At 43.6% G+C, this 27,537-nt stretch overlaps 1 protein-coding gene across 1 annotated transcript in view; it reads left to right on the top strand.

Annotated features, from left to right (window-relative positions):
* Positions 1–9,295: 9,295 nt before the first annotated feature.
* Positions 9,296–27,537, top strand: part of RNF11 (ring finger protein 11) — a 43,347-nt gene continuing 25,105 nt past the window's right edge. The window contains exon 1 of the mRNA XM_075002617.1: positions 9,296–9,667. Within this exon, the coding sequence (XP_074858718.1) occupies positions 9,545–9,667 (123 nt within the window). The 5' untranslated portion in view covers positions 9,296–9,544. The remainder of the gene's footprint in view (positions 9,668–27,537) is intronic.

The raw sequence follows: 27,537 nt of genomic DNA on the forward strand, positions 1-27,537 counted from the left end.
TATGTAAGACGTACTCCATGTCAGTTCTGACATAATCTTTGCATTATTCTCTTTGAGATAAAGCAATGACAGCACAGCCCTAAGAAAGGGTATCTTCATATTTTAAGGGGATGCATTTGTGCCCTGTCATCACATTCACATATTACTTTGTCCAGTCATAGTTTCTTAGAATAATAGGAAAAATTAAAGCAACCCAGTAGGACTTTTGTAAACCATTCAGTGTACACTGATATTGGCAGAACATCAGCATCATAGAACTGAAGTCCAGAAGTGACCACTAGGTTATCTAGTGCAATCTCTTTTATATCACATGCCACAACAATAGCCATCACTTGCACACTAAATCCAATCACAAAAATGGGATCAAAATAAATAAGATTTCCAGAAGCCTAGACTATTACATGCCACACAGCACCATCCCTAGGAGGGTTGGGGGCCTAGGACACCCCCTGCTCTGTCCCAGGCCCTACCCCCACTTCTTCCTAACTTTCAACGCCAGCCGTGTGTCATACTTTCTCCCAAGCTGCACTTCGTCCCACCTTGCTCCTGCTGCACCTGTTCCACCACTGCTTCACCTCTCCCACCCCCATTGCAACCATTTCCCCCAAAGTCACTCCCCCCAAGTAATGTGGCCAGGAGAATTACTGGGGGGCCTGGCATCAGCAACAAAGGTTACCCCCCACACACACACCATGGCCGTGGGAAGCAGAATGACTTGGTCCCAGCCTGCTCTGCTTCCCTGAGTCTGACTCCCACCTGTGTCAGTAGGGGGGGAGTGGAATGGGTTGGGGTCAGGCACTCCCCGTACTGCCACCATGGTGAACTAGAGTGACCCAGCTGGGAGATGGTGGAACTGAGCAGCCTGGTGCTAGGTTGCTCTGCTTCCTGTGCTCCCGCCAGTGCTGCTGAATGTGGGGGTGGGTCTGGCACTTGCTTTTGGTGCCAGGCTCTCCCCTCCCGACAATCCTTTTCGGCCCTGTGGTGCCCTGCAAAGTGCAGGGCCCAACAAGGCTGCTCCAAACCATCCAATGGACGAGATGGGTCTGGTGCTACAGGCAGAGAACAGGAGGTATCAAAATACATCAGTTGTCAATACTTCTACAATGTCAGGGATATGATTAAATATCTGGATATCCTGGCACATACCCCACACTCACACACTGCAGAGGAATGTGAAAGTGTTATGAACTGAATGAAAGAATGAGCAAGACTGACTACTATATAAGACCCACCATGTAAAGATGGCTGAGAGGAGTATTTGTTTTCAGATGTCACAGGAACAAGAATAGGAAGAGAGCTAACAAGGAAAAGAAGTTTAGCGTGCTGTTTGCTTTATTGGTGCTGTTTTTCCCCTTGAGCAATTGCTTATCATAATGTAATATGGTACCATATAGATTGATTTATTTGGTTATAAAACATTCTTATGATTGCATAAACTGTTATACAGTACATTAAGAAAACAGTCTTGTGTAATTATTTCCATAGCACCCCACATGAGCATGCTATTTAATAGACAAATAAAACACAGTAGTAAGGCTCAGATGATCATACTTCACAGGAATGATGAAGAAAAGAAAAACTCCATGAGGTTCAATTTATAAATCATTCTGCATGGGTCTGTTTTTTCTCTAGTGGAAAGAGAAAGAGGATCCACTCCTTCTTGCAGACTCAAGGTTCACTGATCTGTCAGTTCACACAGCGAGCTCAGGCGTGGGGAACTGGGGCCACTGACCCATAGACAAATCAACTGGGGGCCACACAAATGCGAAACAACAAAAAATAACCCTCTCCGATGTGGTCCCTGATTATGGGCACCAGGGCTATATGGCGTCTGGGCAAGAATGAGGGTGTGGGAATGGGCTGGGGTGGGTGATTTGGGCTAGAACAGGGTGCAGGAATGGGCTGAGAGGGGATCTGGGCAAGGGGGGGAGTATAGGAGCAGGCTGAGGTGTGGGTCTAGGTGGGAGGCAGGTTGCAAGAGGGCTTGGGATGTGGGATCTAAAAAGGAAGGGTCAGAGTGAGGGATTTGGGAGGGAGATGTCAGGGTGGGTATGAGTGTGGGAGGGAGGGGGCAGGAGCAGCATGCGAGTGGGAGCTTGGGAGGGTGGGGAGTACTGGAGGGGGGTGTGGGGTTTGGGCAGGAAGGTTATGGAGGGTTTGGGGTCTTGAAGCGAGGGGTCAGGGCAGGGTGAGGGCAGGAGCACCATATGGTTGGGGAGTCCAGGCAGGAGGGGGTGCAGGGGACGAGGCATGGGGTCTGGGTGGAAGTAGACGGTGGGATGGAGGTTTGGGGTGCAGGTCTGGGAGGGGTCAGGGTAGGGGTGGGAGGGTCTGGAGTGGGGCACAGAAGCAGTCCAGGGGTGCAGGATCTGGGCAACAAGGGTCTCATATCTGGCACACAATGGTTTGCTCCCTCTCCCCACACTCCACTGCTCTGATTGGCTAAAATTCCAACCAATCAGAGCAGTGGTATGAAGCCTCTAGGCAGGCTACCAAGCTTGCTGCTGCTGCTCCCCTTTTCTTCCCCCAGCTGGTAGAATAGCAGCCACTTGCTGCAGAACCCAGAGGCCCTCTCTCCCCCGACCCCTGGGCATGGCCATGGATCCCCTGGACCTGCGAACCCTCCGGCAACCCCCACCGCCCCAGTTCTCTGCCTGCTCTGGACCTACCCCACTAGCTCTGAGTGGTGGGAGCACCTGCTGATGGGGGAATGGGATGATGACAGCTGGCTCCAGAATTTTTGGAAGCAGCAGTAGATGTTTCTGGATCTCTGCTAGTGGCTAGCATCTGTGTTACAGCATGAGTACACCCAGATGTGGTGTGCCCTCCCCATGGAGAAGAGGCTCATGATAACTGTCAGAAAACTGGTCACTCCAGAGAGCTAACACTCCGTGGGCTACCAGTTTGGCGTGGGCAAGGCCACAGTCAGGGACCATCTCCTGGAAGTAAGGAAGCTCAGGACACACACCCATCGGGGGAGGGGGATCTCAGGAAAGGGGGCCCATTGGGAACAGGGAAGAGGGTCTAGGGGGTGGGGGAGGGCCCAGGGGGACAGGAGGGCCTGGGAGACAAGGGGTCTGGTGGTGCCAGGGGGGCCTGGCACTCCCTGCACACCCTCATGGGTGCATATGTCCTCGAGCCACACCATCCCTGAGATCTGTGACCTCCCCTGGTTCAGGGTCCCAAGTGGGGCTGGGATGGGGTGGGGAAGTAGGGCTGGGGGTTCGCCTCAGCCGGGGGATCAGCTGCAACAGAGGACTCTTCAGGGGGGCTGGCAAGCGCTGGCTGCAGCAGGGAGGCAGCAGGAGGGGCAGAAGGGGGTGGAGGGGCAACAGGAAGGCAGCAAGAGGGGCAGTGGGAGGGCAGCAGGTAGGGCAGCGGGAGGGGGCAGCCAGGCCAGAAGCTCCCAGAAGGTGCCTGCCACATTGCAGATGGTCCCCATGTGCTCTCCCCAGGCCACCTGTCACCAAGTCGCCTTGGCCTCCTCCAAGCGGAGGCACCGCTCTGCCACCTCCACCTGGCACCGGATGGAGGTGGTGAGGTGGAGGTCCTCAGAACCCCACTTCTGCCCCTCCTGGAGCAGGGACACCTGGTGCCGGTGGTGGGCTGCCCAGTCCCCATCTCTCGCCTCCAGTGGGCTGTCCGGGACCACGAAGGGTGCAAGGCGATCCTGGCCCTCTGATGGCCCAGCTGCAGGAATGAAAGAGAAGAGAGGGACAGGCCATGAGTCCTGGACCCCTGCCCCATGGGCCAACCACCCCCATGGGCAGCAGATCCCCATGCCCCATTTGATGGCAAAGTGGCCCTGGAGGATCAAGAAGGCAGAAGGGGAGCAAGCTGCGGTGCTATCCATGGAAGCAGGTGCTCAAGGCTACTGGCAGTCGTGATGCCATTCTGAGGGCCACAGCCCAGCCCAGGCTCCACAGTGAGTATGGGGGGCCCTCTGGCAGTTATGGAGCCCCCGCTCTGTGATCCAGGGTGTGTGCCCTGTTGGGTACTTACCAGAGGGTCCACCACTGAGGTCAGAGGATGCCCGGCTGGCAAAGGCACAGCTGGAGGTGTGGGAGAGGCGGGTCAATGACCAGCTCACCCTCATTGCCTGACCAGTCTGGAGCTGGCTCTGGCTCTGGCTCTGGTCCTGGTGGGTGGGGCTGGTTGCATGTCCCAGCTCATTGTTGTCCCTGGGCATGGGGCTCCTTGGTGGCTGTGTCCAGGATGGCAGGCAGGGAGGTGATGTCCCTGGGCCTGAGGCTCTGCAGCTCCTTATAAAAGGGGGAGGAGGTGGGCACTGCCCGTGACCAGCTGTCCAAGTCCTAGCCTGGGCGTATTCCTGCTGCAGCTCCTTGACCGTACTCCTAACCTGGTCAGGAGTGCAGACAGGGTGGCCCTGGGAGGACAGACCCCTGGCTAGCTGGGCAAAAGCAGCTGCATTCTGCTGTTCTGTGCCCATCTCCTGCAGGACCGCCTACTCCCACCAGAGGCCAGGAAGTCCCTGAGCTCATGCTCAGTCCAGGAGAGGGCTCACTTTTTCCCTGCCTGGCTGGCCCCCTGCAAGCCCTGGGCACAATCAGAGGTGGGGGCCTGGGGCTCATCATATGCCTGGGTGCTGGCCATGCTGCTCCAGGAGCTCCTGGGGGTCTCACTGGGGTGTGCAGGGGCAGCACGTCCAATGGCTGCTGCCTGCATGCTCTCAGCCTCCTGCAACAGAGTTTCTGGGTCTGTGTGGCTTCAAGGGCTGCTGCATACCTGGACCACAGAGCCCTGCAAGTGCCATGCAGCACATCTCCGCATCCCAGCTGGCCGGCGCCATGGCGGACCTGCTCTTTTGAAAGAGCAGGTTGCGTAGTGCCTAAATGTTTTCTTTCAAAGGACCCTTTCAAAAGGGGTGGCATTTCCTCTTTCAAGTTAGGAAAAGCGATTTCGAAAACTGGGGCACATTCCTTCAATTTTCCTTTTGAAAGAGCGCATGGTGTGTGTAGACATTCCACACTCTTTCAAAAGAGGTTGTGAAATTTTGAAACTACTCACTAGTGTAGATGCGGCTTCTATCTTTTACTTGACAACAGAAAACGTAGTACAGGTTGAACCTCTCTAGTCTGGGATTCTCTCATTCAGCAATATTTTGTGTTCTGGCATGATTTTAGTTAGCTGGATGACCACTTATTGTGAGTGAGGCCAAGTTTCCCATGGTCCCATAAAGTTTGTTTACAGCCACCAGTCCTGGCCTCTGTGCTGTTATTTAGCTGGAATTTACCCCTCAATGTCTTCTGAGAGCCCAGTAAGCAGTGAAAGTTGTTGGTAATATTGCTAAATAATATTGACCTCCTATAGTCCTGCACATTCTCACATTCAGCATCAGTCAGGTCCTGAGTGTGCAAGACTAGAGATTTTCAACCTGTAGCAAACTAAGACTGGCCAAACTCACACTTTTTTATTTGGGTATGATGGATAAAGGAGGCTCAAAAAGTCAATTTTAAAAAAATTAAATAAAAACAGGTTGTGTCCTGCTAGTTCTTTTACATTAGAAATTAAGATCTTGTCTGCCCCCAAAAACCTCTCTAGGTCTGTACATTAGATGTTTTTCCTCAAAATTTCCTGCTGATACTATCAATGGTGATAGGGGGAACTATTGTAGATTATTTAACCATTATGTCATCTAACGTTGTTCAAAACTAGCCCAAGAGATAAAACAATGGTTAAACCGATGTTTACATTAATATTCCCACTTCACTTACACCTGTGGAGACACATTGTTAGTAGCAACAGTGAGAATTTTAGAGAAAAAAGGCCAGAGAAATCCCGACCTCAGGGTTAATGAGACTTTTGCTACTGACTTTGAGGCAGCCAGATTAGGTTGATTTATCTACATCAGTCAAGGGTTTGCAAAATCCACCCAGAGTCTGTGTAGGCAGCATTAGATTGAAAAAACTCTTCCATCAGTCTAGTTACCATCTCTCATTGATGGGCCAACCCCTCCAGTGAGCACAGATAGTGTCTACGCTGAAATGCTACAGAGGCACAACTGTGGTGCTGCAGCAATTTAAAAGTAGACAAACCTTCAGACTGCTTAAAACTCTCCTTTTGGTTTGCTTTCTAAACTATTAACTATATAGCTATCTAGGAGTTTGAGTAAAGGGTATCTTTAAAAAAATCACTCTTGCCACTTCAATAAAGGTATTAGAGCTCACAATAAATACATTCTGACACCTCAAGCAAATCTTCCTCCAAAACAATGACGACCAGATTTTTCATTGCTAAAGAAGATCCACCGGGATCAAAGCTAAACAAGCTGAAAAGAAAACATATAAAGCCCAGGTGTTAGGGTCTTCTTTATATATGACTAGATTTAGTCTGTAAATTTCTTGGGGAAGGAAGCCCAAGTAACATGGGATCACAGGTGGTTGGTCTCTAGGCATTATCACAACATAAATGATAAACAAAGTGGTAAAGTTCCATTTAAAAAATATCCTTTGCAGGCCAGCTTTAGTATCTACTTGCATACGTGAAATAATTTGTGGATATTTTGGATACCAACATGTCTGACAGCAGCAAGTGGGGTTTTCAAACTCTGCCTGACTGGGAAGGACCATTTTTTGTTAACATAGCCATTCAGGTAGCAGACATATTTAATAACGTCTAGCTGCTCAATGTTTGCATAAACTACTCTGTTTTCTGAGTACAGTGGGGAGCACTTTGTCACCAGCTTTGGGTGCCATATTCTATGTGCCTAAATCTGGTAGCCACTGTGTTAGCCACATACCACAAGAAGTCCATGAATGGGACTGTTAGGGCATGTCTATATTTATCAGCAGGGCTCTTTTTCTGATGGAATGCCATAGAACTGCATTCCGCCATCTTTTTCCCAGGCTGCCATTTTTAAAAGATGTCTGGGCAGCTCTGAGCCGCATGTTGCTCTTTAAGCAGCCACTTGCAGCGCTCGTTGCAGCTGCCATTCTGCCTCCAGCTCCATACGTGCCAATGAAAGAGCAGGACTCCATTTAAACCAATTAAATGGCGCCAGCTGTTAAACCAATTAAATTGAGGCCTGCTCTTCCAGTACAGTGGGTCAGGGACCTACCCCTGCTGTGCTATATGTGGGGTCCTGGAGGGCTGGAGGGGGCGCTGCATAGCTGTGTGGAAGGAAACACGGCAAAGGATCAGGAGCACATGGAGCTCCTTTTGAAATATAAGTGAATCTGGAGGTGGAGGAGAGTTAAAGGCTGTAGCACTTTGGGGCCGTGGGGTGGGTTAAAGCCTGGCCAAGGGGGACAGAGGGTGTTCAGGCTGCAGCAGGTTGGGGCACTGGGGATCAGGGAATTAAGGCTATGGCAGGTTGAGGCCTCAGGAGAGTTGGGGGAGGTTAAAACTGCAGCAGGTTAAGGCCTTGAGGGGGTTAAGGCTGCAGTGGGTTGGGGCCTTGGAAGGGTGGTGGGGTTAAAGCCTGGCTGTGGGGGAGCAGGGGGTTAATGCTGCAGTGGGCTGGGGCTGCAGGGGAGAGGGTTAAGCAGGGGAAAGGCAGAGTTCTAGCACCATTTTTCCTGGGAAAAAAGCACTGTTTATGGGAGATTGACACACTGGTGGTTGATCTTCCCAAGTTCAGTTTAGTGTCCCTAGCAGGGATGGGGAAAATCAAACTGTCAAGGCTCTGCTGTTGAACCTAGCACTCCTGTCAGTCGTGAGGAGTAAGGAAAGTCTTTGGGAGAGTTGCTCCTGCCAAGCTTCCGTAGCGTGGACAGTAGCAAAAATTGATTTTGTAAGTCATCTCTAGCTATGCAATTCTTGCAGCTAGATTTGCATATATAAAACTGATTTTTTTCTCCTAGTGTAAACCAGGCCTTAGTAACATTGGGGTTACCATATTTGAACTTTCAAAAAAGAGGATGCCCCTGAGAGGAGCGTATCTATATCAGTATGTACCAACTTACATTGCATTAATATATTATAGAACATTATGTATAAATTTTTATAACATATTCATACAATATGAGCCGGTAAACACTGATACACATAGGCTACACACATGGCTAAGGTGATCATCCATCCCGTTTCTGGTGGGACAGCCCTGTATTTAGGGCACCAGGAAGGCATCCCAATTTATTTTCAAAACGGGGCTCTGCCCCATATTTGTAGGGGGAACAGCTGCTGCCTGGTTCCCACCACACACTGTCATGGCATCCACCCAGTTACCAGCTCCCTGACCCTCGGGAGAGCCAGGAGCCAGACCCACGCGTCTGTGCATGGCTCCTGGTGGCTTGCTGGGGCTGGACCCAAGTGGTTGAGCCTGGCTCCTGGCTTCCTGCTGCTCATGAGAGCTGGACCCAGGCGGCTATGCCTGGCTCCTGGCTCCCCACCACTCATGGCAGCCAGACCAGCATGGCTGCCGCTTCCTTCCTGGCTCCCCAAAGCTCAGGGAAGCCAGCAGGAGCATTGACAGCTGCCACCTCCTTCCCAGATCCCTGAGGCGCAGGGAGTCAGGAGCACAACTGGGTGGCTGTCCCATCCTGGAGGAGCTGACCCCCCCATATCTTCTTGTTCCGTATTTGGGATGTGGAGCGATGGTCACCCTATACATGGTGGGTGCTATTTTGAGATACACAGACATCCTGATAGGAACTCCGTGGTTTTTCACAGTGCCCAAAATTGCGCTACTATTTCGGGTGTGCCATTCCAGTTCTGCTACCCCTCATGGCACGAGGAATAATGGACTCTTCGGAACAGCCCTTCAGTCTGAAAGCTGGTGCCGTGTGGACAGCCCCAAGTTCGCAATAAGGTATTTCGAAATTACATATGCAATTTGCACAGCACAAATTGTGTAAACGATTTCAAAACCAAGTCGCCATGTAGGCGGAGCTGTATGCTCCTGTCAGGCATGTCCTCCTTTTAGAAAGTCCACAAATGGAAACTTTAGAAAATATATATCCCCTCCCTGCCCCCCCACACCCTTTTTCCAGCACACACTGGAGTAAAATAATACAAAAGGTGGGGTGAAAATCGCACCCACCATTTTGGGAAGCAGGTTGCAGGATCTGCTCTGCAGATGTGACTCTGAAGCGCCCCTGAAAGCCTCCTGCCCGGAAAGCGTGTCTGTGTGTGGTGGGGGGGGAGGCTTTATACACAATCCCTCCCCCACGCTCCTCAGGGAGCCACCGAGGGCGGCAGGAGGGAGCCGCCAGGCGAGGCCCGGCCAGGCCCAGCCCCGGGAAACCTGGCCGCGGCGGGGAGGAGCGAGAGGAGGAGTTAGGAGCCCGTGTGACAAAGCCCAGTGCGCAGAAAGCTGGTGACCAGGAAGCACAACAGCTGCTGGTTGCGGTTGGGGGGCGGGCGCGGGCTTCACCTGAGCCCCGCTGTCCAAACACAGCCCAGCCCTCCCGGGTCGCGGCCCTCGCGCGGGTGGGGACGGGAGGCCTCCCCCGCCCGCCGCTCCTCGCCTCAGGCGCCCCCGGGCTGAGTGCGGGCGAGGGGGAGACAGCGGGTCCCCGGGGCAGCCGCCGAGGGGGAGAGACGGGCATGAGCCTCCCCAGCCGGGCGGCCTGAGGCGGCGACGATGGGGAACTGCCTCAAGTCCCCCACCTCGGATGACATCTCCCTGCTCCACGAGTCGCAGTCGGACAGAGCCAGCTACGGGGAAGGGACCGAGCCGGATCAGGAGCCGCCGCCGCCATATCAGGTACTGGCGAGGGGGAGCAGGAGACAGCGGTGCCCAGAGAAGAGGGGAGGCGGGGGAGCAGGAGAGGACAGGGGAGAGACAGAAAACAGCGGAAAGGAGACACACACACACACACACACACATATACGCACAGAGAGCGAGCGAGGTTGAGAACACACACACGACAGACAGACAGATGGGTGTTGCTTTTTGTAAACACCTCCAAGTGATCCTTTCCCTTTAAGTAACAGGAAGGGTTTTATTTTTGGAGGGGGGAGGGGGTGAGAAGGTGTTGCTCCTTCCTCCGGTCTCCCCTATTGTGACTGCAGAGTAGTGATAGTGCTTTTTGTATAAAAAGCTTTGGTTGGCGACACTGATGTGTGCCAGATCTTAAGTTTGGCAGCTGGCTAAATGTCTTAACGTACACCCCGGTCAGACTTTTTTGTTCCTTTCGTTCTCAGGGATTTGTGCCTTCCAACAAATTGGATAGAAGATGAAAGTTTTTCTCTTAAGATTGCACTCTCACCTGATGTGTTGTTGGTGAAGATTGTAATTGATTTATAAAGCATAAGCATAAGCGGGCTGTAGAAACTATGCATGCAAGAAAAAGCAAGGCACACACCAGACAGAAGATAGGAAAGAGATTTTTGTAACCTTGTTTTTACTTGCTAGACAGCTCTGGATTTTTTTAAGGTGTAATTCGTCTAATTTTTGGCTAAAAAAGAGGAGCCTCTAGTTTCTCAGCCTGGGCAGCTTCCTTTGTTATCATCATGTGGTGACATCACTGTCTGGCTTTGCTCTTTTCTCATTAACCTGTTAAACCAGAGACCAGGCAAACAAACAAAAACAAGAACAACTTGACAGTCTTTGTCGGGGAGGGGGGCTTATTTACTCTTGCCTTTGCTTTCTTGATTTTTTTTTAAACAGGAATTGATCCTTAATCAGTAACTCTCTTTTTTTTTTAAGGCAATAGATTTTATTTCCATCTAGGAATATATAACAGACATAGGAAGCTTGGTATTCTTTTTTCCATTGCTTCTCCCATCCCTACAAAAACTAATGAATTTGCAGCTTCTTGAAAGATTGCAAAGGTAGAAAATATATATAGCATTTTTTTTTCTGTATGAGAATGAATGTGGATGTCAAACAGCATGGTCAGTAATAGCAAGTCTGTAACCTTGACCTCCATTCAAGTCATGACCAGAGAGGTAGACAGAGACAGGCACATGTTGAACTTGTTGGTTGCACTTGCATGTGTAGGTTCACCATTGCTGTGTATGTCAAAATGTGTATCACCTGAAGCAAGCCATCCAAAAGGAGTTGGTTATGTAGGACAACAGTAAAAGTGGAAAAAATCATTGAATAAATTCATTATTTAAACTGTTATATTTGCACTTTTCTTAGGGGATGATCTGGGGGGAAATCTAGTAATTTTCAAACCTGGAATAATTAGATATCGTCCTGAGAAACCCAAGTGATGGAGACTGTAACCATGAAGGCAGACATGATAGCTCTTCATTTAGTTAGATAGAAGTCATTCGGTAGTTGTGAAATGGGCTTATAACTAAAATTTCAGGAAGCATTTAACTGGGTAGCTCTGTCATCCTTTAAATGCTCTATATGTTAAAAAAATTGTATCCATGAAAGGATTTTTTTTAAATTGTTCAAGAAAAGGCATACATATTGGTCACCGATGATGCAGAGAGACAGGAGTGGTATTACAAAGCAGGGGTTATGTTTGGTTACATTTTATATGTACAGAAAAGCATCTGAAAATTTTAGAGTGAACTCTTGGGAGGAACTTTTTCCTAAAGTCTCAATTAAAGCTTCTCAACTCCGGTGAACAGAAACGCATCACTGTTGGATCAAGTTATTTAAAGAACATATTACTCAAAACTAAGCCTATATTATCTTTGGATTAAGAATGCAAGAATATTTACTAAATCAAGACATAATATAAACCATGTATTGCAGTCTATGCTTGTGTTATAGATTTCAAATGCCATGTGTGTTTGTGATCTCCACGATGGGGGGTGGTTATTGTGTTTGTTTTTGTTTTTCAACAGACAGTATTATCATGAAGAGCTCTTCAGACTGATCAGGTGCCTCTTGTGCAGGCTCTGCAGGTTTTGTCATGTTGCTTTCAGGGGCTGATAAGCATGTGTGTAAGAACTGAAGGGTTAGACCCTTTTTCAGGTAAAGGAATGTGCATTTGTGAAGCAGAAGGGAGTAGACTAATTTAGTTTACTGCCTGTTCTTTTTCTTGGTTATTCTAAAGCCCTGCTACTATTGAGGGACCCCACCATGTTTATTTCAAAATTCACTTATGTTAATAAAGTTATGGAGCTCCAGTTATATACACAGAGTACATCTGAAGCTTTGCTGTTTTGAGCCTCATTTGTCACAATGACATCTGTATTCTATAAAATATTTCAGAAGTAAAACAGCACCAGAAAAGCTGTTTTAATGTAAATTATGGTTCAGTTTCTTGATTTGTATGCTTAAAATTTGAAAGTTACAAGTCTCACAACTGTAGTTCAGCCTCAGTGACTTGATATAAATTTAATACATGATACTGTACAATGTTCAAAGTGAATAAATTAAAACTGAAAAAAAAACAATAACTTTGAATTATCTGACTTGCGTGCTAGATAGTTAAACCAAGTAGTTGCTTAATACTGTTATGGTGGAACATAAAGAATTTCATATTGTTTGTTTCATCCTTATTTTGAAAAAGTCATCACCATCACTATAACATTATTTTAACAGATACACATTTTCATACACAATTTGAAAGATGGATGGGAGGAGGCAAGGAAGAGTGTATAATCCATTTGAAAACTCCTGTTTTTGGCATATTGTGGCATCTGTTCTGCACAATGCTAGGTAATTATTACCATAAATATTGTTACTGGAGTTTAAGCCTAAAAATATGCATAAAAACTGTTACTAAATAGAAGACAGCCCAACTCTTCTAGGGCTCTCTTTAAAAAAAAATAACAAAAACAAAACCTAGCTTTCTCTATTACAGGAGTTCAGTAAATTTATTTCCCTCCTAATTTCTTGTATTTCTGTAAGTAGATACGAGCTTAGGGGTCTCATAATTGACCCCTGAACTCTTCAGAAAGACAAGCTGGGTAATATTTTTATTGGACCCACTGCTGTAGGTGAAGGAGACAAGTGTTCTTGAGATCTGTGTAGCTTGTGTCCTTCACCAGCAGAAGGGGGTCCAGTAACAGATATTATTTCACCCACCTTGTCTCTGATACTGTGGAACCAACACAGATACAACACCAGCTTTGTTTGGTCCTTAAAATATTTAGGTTTTCCAATACTGTAGTGGGCACCCATATAAAACTCTAGTTAAGGCAAGTCTTCCATAACTTTTAAAGAAACTGTTCATGTAAATTATCCTCTTGTTAGTCCTTTAATTGAGAATGACATTATTATTGAATGCAGCCTCAGGGCTCAGTGAGGTTTCTGATTTAGAACAGAGGTCAGCAACCTTTCTGGGGTGGAGTGCTGAAATTTGACCTTTTGACCTCTACGTAAGGTCCAAGTGCCAGTGATACTTTTTAAAGTCACTAATAGGCCTACTTAAAAGATTTTCATTAACAAATAAATTAAGACACAGACCTTTACTGTGTATGTGGAAGTTGGTAGCATTAGCTGGTCTTTTGTTAATTTACAGGTAGCATGGTTTTGAGCAAGCTCCTCACTGCATAGGGTAAGAGGGGTGGAGCTAAGCTCTTGCCTTACCTGCTGATCAAAATCAGCTGGGGTGCATCTACACATCCCTTTCTCTTTTGAAAGAGGTATGCAAATGAGGGGAATTAAACATGCATATAAGGCGCATGTTTGCATATTTGGCACCTCATTTGTATTTTCTCATTTCAAAAGAGCTTCTTTCGAAAGAAGAAAACCAGTGTAGACGCTGCTCTTTTGAAAGTAAACCCTATCTTCGAAAGACTCCTTCCCATTAAATAAAGGGAAGAAGGATTCTTTCGACGATGGGGTTTACTTTTGAAAGAGTAGCGTCTACACTAGTTTTCTTCTTTCAAAAGAAGGTCTTTCAAAATAAGAATATTCAAATATGCACCTCATTTGCATTTTTGATTTCCCTCATTTGCATACCTCTTTCAAAAGAGGAATGCAAGTGTAGATGCACCTTTTGTGTCCCACTCTTGGCACCTATGCCAGGGGTCGTTGACCCCTGATTTAGAATATGCAGGTTTTTAGCTCAAGGAATTTAAAATGAAAGTCGGAGTTAAGTATGGACACATGGGACAGTGGGGCTCTGAAGCTTTATTTGCTGTCCATGCCTGGATCTATATGTATTACATTATGTGGAGTTGAGCTACAGCTGTAAGATTTCATAGAAAGGTTTCAAAATCTGGTTATTTTTAGGAGGGACTTAACTGACAACAGTGGATAACGCATTGAAAGGAAAAGTTGGTAAGCGGTTCGGTTTTAAGGGACAGCATGGAAAAAGCCCAAAGACAAGACTGTAAGAAAGTAAAAAAGAAGCAGTTACTGGTCATGTATAAAGCTATATATTTTGTCACATAACAAAATCCAGCATTTTGTAAGTATCCACTAATTTTGGGTGCCTCCTTTTTAGGGTGACCAGTTTAGGGCTTGGTTTTTTGAGGGCAGTGGACACATGCAACTCCATTTGAAGGCAAAAAGAGCTTTCTGTATTTGAGAATAAACATAGCCTTTTTAAGTTCTCAGAATTGAGGGATATTGAAAAATCTACTTTCCTTTTAGACATTTCATCTCATCATTTGATAGTATCACATGTTTTCGCTATAAGACAGTCAAGTTCACTGATTATCCTACTTCTTCCTTGTGACTCTTAGTAATTCTAATCCAAAGATTATTATGTAAAACAGAAGGCTCATGACCTGCTTGAAAAAAGAAAAGAGAAAACACCCTGCAACAGCTTTCTCCCCACAGATCCTTACTCCATTACCATCTTGTTCTTGAACAGTTGCCCAAAACAATTTGTCATTTTATTAATTTTGGAGACTGTTAAAGTAACATCACAATCTGAATGAGAAACTTTAGAAGAAAAAATTTGTAAAAAATACATTTGCAGACAAAAGAGGTAGGAGCTTTTAAAAAGGATTTCCATAAAGTTCAAAATTGAAGTAAAAAAAGTTGTTTCAGTATATGTTATGCTTAATGCAGTAAACTGAAATAGATCAGAAATTCCTGAAAATTCTTGGCATTCATATGGAGCTCTAGGAGGAAGCATATTTGAAATGTTGCTATGGAGAATAATTTACAAAATATTTTCATACTGAATAATGTAGTTCCAGATCTATACAAAGATTCCTGTAGTACTATACACTAGCCTACAGAATCAGGCATTTTCGGATCCAGTGTTTAGTTTATTGTTTTGACTTTTAAAAAAAAAATCTGATGTCACTTAATCTAAAAATCTATGGCCTTTCAAGATAAGGGCTGAGAGAGTGAACAAAAGTGGTTGAAAGCTAATTTTATACTTCTATAATCTTGGAGCAGCGAGGGGGTAGGGTGGGGCACTAAACTGCTTGCCAGCAAAATTTAAGGCAGGCCCAGTTCTACTCGAAAGAGCTGGATTGATGGGCAGCGATTGATGCAGCAGGGATCATCGACTGCTGAGCACTCTCCTGTGGATTCTGATATTCCACCACAATGAGAAAAGTAAGCCCCATGTGGGAGGGTATCAGCTATCGACTTACCTCTGTGAAGATACTGCAGTAAGCAGATCTAAGTTCAACTTTAGCTGAAACTGTCATTTAGGTCGACAGCCCACAGTAGGGTAGACCAGGCCAAAGTCTGATTGTCCCTATAAGGCTGTTGCACCACCTGGGGATCACCTACATTGCCATGATCCCTGTTTCTCTAACATGAATCTTCTCTCCCTCAGTCCTGGGGATGGGAGATTGAGTCTGTGCAGATAAAATCCCCAGCTGTCCCATTAGGCTGTGGTTATAGGAGCAGCACAAGGTGCCAGGTCTGAAACTTTGGCTGCTTGACTTTAAGAAGTTTTCAAGTGACCTGGAAGATTAATTTGAATAAGGAAAAGATTATTTGTTGGAATAGTCCATTTCTTTTGTGTTTGAAACTTGCAGCCTTGGATGCATTTATTGGCTTTACTTTGCATAACAGACCAGCCAAACTCCTTTTGTCATGTGTCAGCAGTTTAACTTCTGTGTTTTGACTCACCTAACTAATACTTTGCATTGGTGTTCTGCTACTGCTGCCAAAAAGAGTAGTAATTAATACTATTAAATAGGTCAAGACAAATTATAAGCCCCGGTGTGAGTGCAACTCCCAGAGAGTTATGTGAGCTACGTTTTTGAAGTCTAAAAATGATTATATTAGTTACATGGAAGTAAAAGTTATACTGTTAGTAGCAATACTACTTTACCATTTACAAACCAATGTAAGTTGTCAAGCAGTACAACTTATTCCAATTTGGCAATGTGTGTGTGAAACCTGATATAACTTACACACACTGCAGGGACATAAGAAGACAACAATAAAAACTGCTTTTCTGCTCAACTATCAGTCCCACTACCAGTAAAGGCTATCCCTAGCAAAATAAGTTGTTAGTGTGTGTCTAGGTAATATATCAGTTCCAATAGGAGGAGACAGGAACAATGGGTGAGGAAGTTCAGAACTTGCTGGAGGATGGGAAATGGTAGAATGAACTAGTGTTGTTCTTGCAAGGAAGTAGCCAGCAGAATGATGTTAGCTGTCTTGTATAGCTTGTTTTACAGAATGAACGTATCCTGTGACATCATTCTGTAACAATGTCCATTCTGCCCAGGGCCAATTATAAAGCCAGTTCTGAAAAACTGTTCTGAACAGAACTGCAATATGTTTCAATGCAATTCAGAGAGCTACATTTGAAAGTCTGCCTTAGAATGGTTTGTGGTGTTTTTGTTATAATGGTGTCCGTATGGTCAATTTTTTGTGCGCAAGATTTGGCATTTTATGAACATGACGCACACTGGACTATGTTTTTTAATATCTGTATTTGAATTTACTTGGGAAATAAATTCATTTAAAAATATATCCAAAGATTATTTGGCGAATAAACAATTTATCTTGACATTTCTTCCATCTGGAAGGCTATATCTTGTGGACTCCCAAAGTGGTTGTTTAGAGGATAGTTGTGTAATTGATCAATACTAAATAGAAGGATTTGTGGGTTTTATTAAGTATAGTTTTCTTTCTGGATAATGCTAAACCAGAGCACCCTGTACAAATGTGTATGTCTTGTCTGTGTTTTCAGTGATGCAGCAGCACAGCTGTATGCAGCATGTGTGGTGGATACAGTCTACGCCACAGGAGAAAGCTCTTCCATCAGTATTAAAAAAACACTCCTGTGAGCAGCATAGGCAGTGTAGGAGAGAGAATCTCTGTTGCTGACATGGTGCTTTGCATACTGGCATTTGTGTCAGGGAGATGGAATATGCATGCCTAGGCAGGGCTGATGACAGATTCTGCTGGGCCCTGAGCGAGGTTGGGTTGGGACACTCAGCTCCAGGCCCCGCGGAAGGGTGGGACCATGGGCTGAAGGAGAGGGGATAGAGGTTAGCCTCCCACAGTTAGCCCTCAGTACTGCCTGGACTACACCGGGCTGGACTCTGTGAGCCATTTAAAGGGTCTGGGTTCCGGTTTCTGCTGTAGCACCTCAGCCCTTTTAAATCACCAGGCCCAGGGGCAACAGCACTTCTCCACCTTCCCCCATCAGTGGCCCCAAGAGCAGGAGTGACATCAATTGTACTGACCTACGCGTTAGTGTAGATATAATCCTGGTGATGCTGGTCAGATTTTTAGTTTAGCAGATTGGCTATTTAGTGTCTTGTTAACTTGTTCTAGTTAACAAGATGAGCATGGGGGAGAGACATCTTAGATATCCAAAAGGGAAAGTACATCAGATAAGATTATAAGGTAAGCAAGTAATCTTCTGGCATGAAACAATGGTGGAAGAATTCTTATAACACACACTTGTAATGAATATGCTTGGTTATTGGCTGCACCTTATTATTGACTGTCTGCCAAATTTAAAACAAAGCTTTTTTTTTTTAAACCCAAATCTCATTCAGTACAAGTAATGAATTAAGACCAGATTTAGGAGAACCACCACCAAAGTATAGTATGTCCACTGATATTTGAGTTCTCTGTGTATTGTGTCTTTTCTGTTGTGAAGACTGGAGACAGTTTCTAGAATTGGTGGGGATAGGCCTGCTAGCAGTAAATATTGATCCACCAGATGTTCCTGCCAAAATGTTTTGTAACATCTACTCTGAAATAAATAGAATATGCTTCTACCCTTCTATGAAGGAGAACTTTTGCCCTTTTTTTTGCATACAATTCTTTAGAAATGTCTGACCTGGATGGAGACATTACACATGAAGTAAAATCCATCTGTTTGTGTCTCAGTCGCTTTCTCTTTCTCCCTTCTCTGCTTTGACAAAAAGTTAAAAGTGAGGGCTAATGGACACTTTGATAGTTCAAACTGGTTGCAAATGTCTTTTTGACCTTTATCTTTTATTGGAGAGGATTTTAGTTGTGGTAAGTGAAAACGTAGCTAATTAGGTCGCTAATGCTTCCTCGAAGCTTCTTTGGGGTTGGCACTGATTACTGTGCTCCACGAAGTTCTGAATGATAATAATTTACCACTTAAGGAATCAGACAACCTGAAGTAATTTGCTTTTCTGTGTAGCTCAAGTGGTCTTGTGCAGGATTTCTGAGGCAATTGTGCATTAATCTGACCAGGACTCACCATACTAACTGTAGTTTTTTTAAAAGTTTGAGTGGAAAAAATAACAGTCTCCCCACAGACCTGCTATGTGTGCTTCTCTTACTAGTGAGAATGTTAAAAAATCTAAGAATGCAGTGGTTGTGTTTATTCATTTTTTCCCACCCTCTTAATCCCTCCTTCCAAAGAAGAGGAATAATTCTCCTCCATTCTGAATCATGAGCAATAAAACTATGCGAGAGACCATTTTTTTTTTTTTTTTTTTTTTTTTTTTTCTTTTCTCTCAAATATTTTAAACTCAAAGCCTAAGGGTAAGCCAGACATTGAGGTTCAATTTAAACTGGAAATCTAAATAAAAAGGAAGAAAATTTCATCTTAATTAGGCATTAGGGGAGATAATCCTCTGAATGCAAACACTTAAATAAGAGAAGATTCAATAGAATAACTTCTAAGATTTACAGAATCAGAAAGATAAGTATTTGTGTGTATCTCTGCCTGTGCAAAATCAGAATGGAACAATGGTCCCTCTGACCAACAAGACAATAAATCCTACTAAGGTCTTAATAATGGGATCATGTAGAGGTTGGTGGGAATCTTACATGAAAATAAAATTAGTATTGAGGAAGAACAAAGTCTTCAGTTTAACTACTTCTGAAGGGAAATTGTGCTGAATACATGAGTCTGAAGGATGATCAGTTTGTAGAGACTAAAACTTGTTCTTGCTTTGATGTATCTTAAATGCATTCTTAGATATGCTTAAATGATCATTCTGTGTGACTGTAGGGAACACTGTGCCCAGAGAAAACGTTTGAAGCCTTGGAATGCCAGAATGAAAAACAAGAACCTTTTAACTTCCACCAAGTTTTCTAGTGGAAATTGTTTTTAAAACTCTTTGTAAAGCAGTAGAAGAAGAGAACAAATTATTCTTTTTTTTTTTTTTTGCAAAGTATTTCATACCAAGTGAAAAATGTTTTCTAAAGTTAGCATTTCCTTTTGCATATGTGCAAAAATAATAGAAAAGACTACAGAGACAATACAAATATAGTTCTCGCCAATACAACTTAGGCTATGTCTACACTAAGGGAAAACTTCAAAATGGCCGTGCTCCTGGCCAAATCGGAGAATACTAATGAGGTGCTGAAATGAATATTCAGTGGCTCACTAGCATGCTGCCAGTAGTGGCACTTCAGAAGTGCTGCGTTTTGCTCCCACACGGCTCATCTACACGGGGTGGGGGGTCCTTTTCAGCTGATAGGAATAAGGGGATTTTGACATCTGCAGGGTCCTTTCAAAAAGGACCCCCATGTAGACGAGCCGCAAAGGAGTGAAATGCGGCACTTCTGAAGTGCTGCAGCTGGCAGCACACTAATGAGGGGCTGAATATTCATTTCGGCACCTCCTTAGTATTCTCCAATTTGGCCATTAGTATGGCCATTTCGAAGTTTTCTGCTGGTGTAGACGTAGCCTTAGTGATATATTTTAAGACCAGTGAAGGATCCTGGCTCCATTTAAATCAATGGGAGTTTTGCCATTGAATCCAGTGTGGCCAGGATTTCCTTCCCACATATTAATTGTTAGCAAGAGCTCAGTGATGATGGCATACTTTGCTAAACCATTTTATGAATTAAGGGTGGGAAAAAGTCAGTCTTCAAAAGCATGGTAATATGCTCATAACAAGCTTATTTTGACCAGAATGAATATTTTATAAACAAAATATTGAAAGAATGTTATTGTGAAGTCAAGCACTCAACAGTTAGGAAATATGAAAATTAAAGTTACGTGTGCAACCCTTTGTATGTATGCATTGCAGTTATTACAATATTTTTTTTCCTACGAGATCCCCTGACTAATTCAATACATAGGAAGGATGGTGCTCAGCAAATGAATAAGAACTGTGTGGTGATGAGAGAGGCTGGATGCAGGAATTAGAAACCGTTTATAGTGAACGGGGCTGCAAATAAAAAAGGATGGTTTTGTTAACTAACTAACCCACAAGCCAAATAGAAACACTTGGTAGTTAGTGATTTCCTTTAATTATGTGCTTTGTTAATAGAGTGCTGTATCCTTTTTCAAATACCAGGAAAAAAACAAATAATCCCACAACCCAATCTGTCATACCAGAATCCAAGCTACAAATTTGTATTTATAAAGAGTTAAGAGGATTTTTTTAAATACACGTGTGGGCCCGCGGATGGGAGGAGGGTGAGGGGGAGCAGGGAAGGGGACAGTTCAAAGGGGTCCAGAGCTTGAGTCACTACCACCGCTACTTTAGCAGCAGCAGGGGATGTAGCTTTGGGCCCCTTTGAAATGCTGTGGCAGTGCTGCCCTGCGTAGCTCTGATGGAGGGAGAGTGGGCCCCAGTGCCACAGTTTGAACTTGCCCTTGGTGAGTCCATGTTAACTGTTTCTGATCATCTTTCTCTGCTCCAATTGCATCATCTGCCACTAATTTGCCTTCCCCATTCAGTAATGGTCCCAAACTTTCCATTAGCACCTCCTTGTTGCTAACATACCTGGCAAAAGCCGCCTTCTTATCCTTTCATCCCTTACTAACTGCATCTCCATTTGCACTTTGGCCTTCCTGATTATGCCCCTACATGCGCGAGAATTGTTTTAGTACTCCTCCCTAGTCATCTGTCCAAGTTTCTCTTCTTGGCCGTGTCTACACTAGCCCCAAACTTCGAAATGGCCACGCAAATGGCCATTTTGAAGTTTACTAATGAAGCGCTGAAATGCATATTCAGCGCTTCATTAGCATGCGGGTGGCCGCGGCGCTTCGAAATTGACGCGCCTCGCCGCCGTGTGGCTCGTCCCGACGGGGCTCCTTTTCGAAAGGACCCCGCCTACTTCGAAGTCCCCTTATTCCCATGAGCTGATGGCCGCCCGCATGCTAATGAAGCGCTGAATATGCATTTCAGCGCTTCATTAGTAAACTTCAAAATGGTCATTTGCGTGGCCATTTCGAAGTTTGGGGCTAGTGTAGGCATAGCCCTCGTAAGCTTCCTTCTTGGGTTTAAGTTCACCAAAGATTGCTCTGTTAAGCCAAGCCGGTCACCTGCCATATTTGCCATTCTTTCTGCACATTGGGATGGCTTGTTCTTGCACCCTCAATAAGTCTTCTTTAAAATACAGCCCTCTCTCCTTGAATCCTTTCCCTCTTATATGAGGGTCCCAGGAGATCCTGCGATCAGCTCTCTGAGGGAGTCAAAGTCTACTTTTCTGAAGTCCAGGGTTTGTATTCTGCTGCTCTCCTTTCTTCCTTTTGTCTGGATCCTAAACTCTACCATCTCAAGGTTCAGTTCCCCCATCAATTCTTCCCTGTTTGTGAGCAACAGATCAAGAGGTGCTAATGCTTATCTGCCTTATGTGGGTGAAGCACAAAGCAACTTTAAGTCAATCTATAATGAAAATTAGATCCAAAAAGATCCTTTCATTATGGGATCAATTCAAGCAAATTGTCCTGTATTTTGAAGGATTTGCAAAAATAAAAGAAGCAGACATATATGTTTTTATGTAGCAATCAGAACATTGAAATATAATAAGAAAGGTTTCCTTTTGTAAATAAATCATAGTGGGCTTTGTAGGTTTGTATATGACTTTTTTTCTCTCCTTTCTCACCAGTCAGCCTCCCAATAAGGAGTATAATACTTAAATTCCAACTGTTTCAGCTCAACAAAAATCTAACTCATGGAATGGAGAAAATATTCTCCAATTCCAAGCAAATAACATTTTGTCCTTCTAAATCAGGTTGAGTTTCTTCCGAGTGGCCCAAAATCTTTCGTTTTATTCAGTAACTGGCTATCTCATTTCAGCTCCTGAAGCAAGCTCCTGGACTACATGTTACAAATGGCCTAGTTCTAGACCTTCCTGGGAAAGTACAATTTACCCTCCCCACGATCTCTCGTGAAGTTCTTCTTTATTGTGCTAAACTTGTTCATCTAGTTTAGTGTGAGTTGATGATCTGTGCATTAGAAAGAAATTGAGTTTTGTGCTTAGATTTTACTCTTTCCTCCTTTTTACCTGTTACATGTTGAATCTGTGTGTGCATGTCATGTGGTCTGGCCATAACAAAAATACAGTGGTAGTTAGTTCTTGAAGTCTTAATGTCATACAAGCTCCACTTCTGTTTGCCTTTCCAGTTCTTTATCTTGTTTTTATATGTAGTGCACTATGGATGTAATGAAAAATTCACTTTTCAGTGAATAATGTGGTTCCACACATTCATAATCTCCAAGTCTCAGCTATTGACTCAAATGGTGAGTTAACTGTGCTTGGTACCTGTAAGAGCTTCTCTCTCTCCTCCTCCTGAGGCAGCTCACAGAGAACGTATATAGAAATAAGTTCTCACTGTCAGTTCCTCTAAAAGCTCTGTAATTGGTGCTGTAGTACTTTTCCTGAAAGCCAAAGACAGGAGGAGAGGGCATCTCACTTAGAAATGGTAGATGGAACTAAGAAGCTTTTGAGTGAGGCTAAATTGAATTTGTGTGTCTCCTCATAGTAAATCAAAGAATTTTGGAAATTGGAGTTGGAGAATCAGTCTTTCCAATATATTCTTCAGGAGTTTGTCTGGTTCATTTTAAGTTACTCAGGTGATGAGAGTCCACTTAAGATTTCCCAGGGAGACTGCTCATGTCTTCTAAGAAATTGTCCCACACTAGTCACCCTAAACGGTCCCTGTCTCTGGCCTTATCTTTACTAGGGGCTTTCCCCAGTTAAAGCCTTCAGTTGCTAGTAATCATTGTAGCTGTGGTAGTGTAAACTCCCAATAGTAAGTAGGGTAGACCACTGTAAGCTGCAGTTGGTACAGGCGTAACTTACCTTCATTTCAAACAGGGGCAAGCTCCACTTGGGCAAACAGTGGCTTAAAGGGGTGATATCTTGACCCCTTTGAAGTAAACGGGAAAACCCAGTGACTTCGCTGGAGCCAAGATTTCACCCCAAGATTTTGCAATGGCTGCAAAGCAAATGTGCAGTATGGACTTCATCTTTTTTTACCCTCCTATCCATGAGCCTTCTGCAAAAGAGTAACATAAGATACAAAATCTATCCACATGAGAGATCACCAGAGCAGCCTGGATCTCTTCTAAACCATCTCACGGTTCATAAGTATTTTTTTTCTGTTTGTAAATTTAGGAGGAGACTTCAGAGGCTTTCACAGCTTGTTCGCATTGTGCAGCAGACTGTGATATCCCACAGGCCATTGAGGACTACAGTAACATCATTCATTTGCATTATGGGGTGCTGCCGTGCCTCTTTCCGTCACACAAGACAGCCAGTTATAACTCAATGGATTGCTTCCAAAGTCTGACTGTGTTTGGCAAGCTTTCTTAATGCCATTAAGCGTTTGATTACCTTTGTTCATATGTGTGGGGACTGCCTGTGGTTTTTTCAGAGGTTTTAAATGTAAACCTTTTGGTTCTCTGAAATGTTTTGCTTTTGCTGGAACTTCTGCTATTATATAATATTTTTATAATGTTAAAGCATTCACTTCCATTAAAATGTGCTGTGTTATACTTAGAGGTTCTTTGCTATAATTTTAGCGGTTTTTTTAGTAGAGTCCACCAGATTCCTCTCTTGAAGTCTGTGTTGTTTAATGTGAGTTGCAAGATTTAATCCTATCACTAAATAAAACGTTCAGGGGCTCTTTCAGGAAGAAACCTTGCTTTCTTTTTAAATGTTCGTACTTATAACAATAACTAGTTTACTTTGAAGACCACATTTTATACCATTTTCGCTCCATATTATTTTATTTCATTATCCTTTGTTAATTTGTACTAAATAAGACTGAATATTGGCTAACAGCAAATATCCCTTTGTCTGTAGCCTTTTTAGAACTTATGAGCTAAGTATGATCAGGTCTCATAAACACTTGGATTGGAAATCTACAAATAAATCCCAAATAATGCAGGAAATTGTGTTGATAATGCCATGATACTTCCTTGGTAGCTAGCATTAAAGTAAAAAAACTGAATAGTGCCAGCTGGGTCACTGCACAGCGAGAAGTATTGTCTTCTGACTGAGACTTAAAATTGAGGTCATGATTACTCAGTGTCACTGAAATTCCTTTGGTTCTTTTCACAATATACATAGGCCAAATTCCAACATGAGTACAGTAATTATATGCTACCCAACTATAATTCCCTGCACTTTAAATTAGAGCAATTATTCTTCATGTTTCTCCTTTTAAAAATTAAACAAAATAATTAAATGGCAGCTGCAGAATAAGAATTGTATTCCAGTACAGGCATGGTTGCTTTTCAGTGTAAGATGGCAGTGTAAACAGCTTCACACTTTAGCAAAATGTAATTTGCTTCATTGTATGCTACAGGTTGAACCTCTTGTCTGGCGCTCTTGCTCGGTAACATTTGTAATCAGGTGTGATTTTTTTCATTAGCCCAATGATCACTTATCATGGATGTGGCCAAGTTTCCCATGGTCCCACAAAGATTGTTTACAGCCACCTGTCCTGGCTCTCAGTGTTCTATGCTGTTATTTAGCTCTAATTTACCTCTGTCTTCTAAGAGCCCAGTAAGCAGTGGAAGCGTTGTTAGTGCTGATAGATAGTATTGACCTCCCGTGGTCCAGCAAATTCTCTCGTTTGGTAACAGTTGTGTCTCACGGGTGCCAGACTCGGGAGGTTCAACCTCTAAAGCCAGATCTTGGCTTGTGATGCAGACCCTTTGTGCTTCTGGAGCAGTGTAGAGAGGTTTTGTTAAGCTGATGATTTTGTTAGGGTTTGTCCACACTGCCCATGTTATACAGTGCAGCAGTGCTGATGAAGGCAGCATAGTGGTCAGTCTTTGTTGCTGGGAGAGAGTTTGGTTGAAACACTTTTATCTTCTTTAGATTAAATGAATCAATTATATTCATCACATATATTTCAGAATTTAGAAGGGATTTTTTGTGAAATTACGTGTTGACTGCATGAATCAGATGATACTAAACTCAGATGATGAAATGGCTAGGAATGGAAGAACAAAAACGGTTAAAGCAGAGGCAACTTTATAGTACACATGAACTCATAAAACAGCATTCTGGGTCAAAAAGTTTTAGCCTAGCTTTTCTTACCCAGCTAAGTGTGTAGACAAGCTCTGAGTTAAAAATTATGGACACTGTTGCCAGGAATTTCCCGGACACCATGGTTATCAATATTGTCTCTTGTAAAAGCCCCTATTTCAGGAAGGTACCTAAACCCATATATAACTTTATGCACATAAGTAACTATTTCTCAGACATGAGAAGCAGGCCAAGAACTTTAAAAAGCATATTTTGGTAGTTATGCATGTACTTAAGAACCTTCATGAACAAAAGCAAATGATAATTTTAAACCATGTTGATCATCTATAGTTAATTTTTCTTTTTAAGAGACTAGAATCTTTCTTAATTCTTAAGATTGAAAGTGGAGATGCTTTTTAGTTTTTTCCCATGAAGTTTGTTTCTGTACTCTGCTGAACAAAAATAACCCTTGTGAGGAGACATAAATATGAACTATTAAAATTGTATTTTTTTTGCTAAACTTTGTGCTAATGGGGTGGCAATTTATCCCGCTAAGTTTGGAATGTAGCTATTTTAGATGACAGAACTTACATTTTTATAGATTTGGATGCCAAGCACCACATTTAGAACTTGTGGAATGTTTACTAGAAGTGTCAGGTCAGGAAAAAACAATGTAGCTATCCTATTTAACCATTTTTAATGTTTGCTGCCTGGGGAAAAAGGTGTAGCTTCAGACTTTTGCCAAGTTGGTGTCAGTTTGGGTTAAAACCCAGAATGCTTTCAATAACATCCAAACCAGGGAATGTGATCTATGTTCAAAAATAAGGCACGAGTGAATTCTCTATTTTTGTTGTTCTTCCCCATCTCTGCTTCAAATTAAATTGGGCAGCAGCAATACATGTTTTTCTAACTGTGTTGAAAAGGGACTTTCACCTGGAAACCATTAGTGAAAGAATCAATGACTGGGTACCTTACAGTAAATTGGGCGTCATACAAATCTAAAGATGTCTAGAGGCACTCTGAAGTTACCGAATGACTGAAGATAAGTATTTCCATTGTAAAGTGTTCATATCCCAGCAAGAAGGGTTACTTTCTTTTCCCTACCACTACTTCCAGGCTTGTCTAAATGGTGACCTTTCCCAGCATAATTATACCACTGTTTTTGTACTGCCGTAATTCACAGGGGTGGGTGCACATCTATTCTGGAATAAGAGAGCCAAATACTGAACTGGGAAAAGACACTGCTGGAATAAGTGCTTCACATGGCAGGTATATGGGTATAACTACAGTAGCATAATTAGGCTGGGAAACCTCACCATTTAGACAAGCCCGCTGATGTAATTCTCTATTTTGTTATTTATCTGTAACTTACGTGGAGGTTTTGTTCTGTGGCTTTTTTTGAATGAATTGCTGAGCTTTGTGGCTTTATGTACCTTTTTCACATTGCAACAAACACAGGTACGTCCAAGTTTACTGTCCAGAGCTTTCCGTCTATGGCTCACCTAGCTGTGCCACTACAGTCTCCTTAGTCGTCATAAGTGGTCATTTATGTACTAAAACGTGAATAAAAACTTGATTTAATGGCAATCAAGGCCGTAGCAGGTTATGCCCCTTTTATTCAAGATGATCTATCTCTGTTGTGGAATAAGCTTAACTGTGAAGTAATATGGAAAATTCCTAACTGTGTATGTGTGAACCAATATGATGATAGATATTTGCAAGATTCACAGCTGTTCATGGAGGTATAGATTAGAATATTTTTTTCATGTTCAAATATTCCCCCATATCCAGAAAATGGCCTCTCTTTACTTGTTTTCCCCTTCTTAAATGGTTTCCCTGCTACCAGCTCAGATTTAGTAGCAATAGAAGCCCTGATTCATAGATGCATGTAAGAGTATGCTCAAGTCCTATTGGAGGCAAAGGAATTTAAAATACATGTCCTTTGCTGATCAGGGCCATGGTAGTCTGTTCACGAAGGCTTTTGACATGTTGGCTTTGGTTTGTTTATCTAGAATGCAGTAAGTTATTCTTCACTTGTGTGTATATTTTCTTGGAGGGTTTTTTGACTGTTCTGGCACTGTTTGGTCACACCAGTTGGTTCACTTAGACATGGAGACTGATGGGTAGATTAG

This window comes from Carettochelys insculpta, chromosome 9 (assembly GCF_033958435.1).
Source record: "Carettochelys insculpta isolate YL-2023 chromosome 9, ASM3395843v1, whole genome shotgun sequence".
In the NCBI taxonomy this organism is placed as follows: Eukaryota; Metazoa; Chordata; order Testudines; family Carettochelyidae; genus Carettochelys; species Carettochelys insculpta.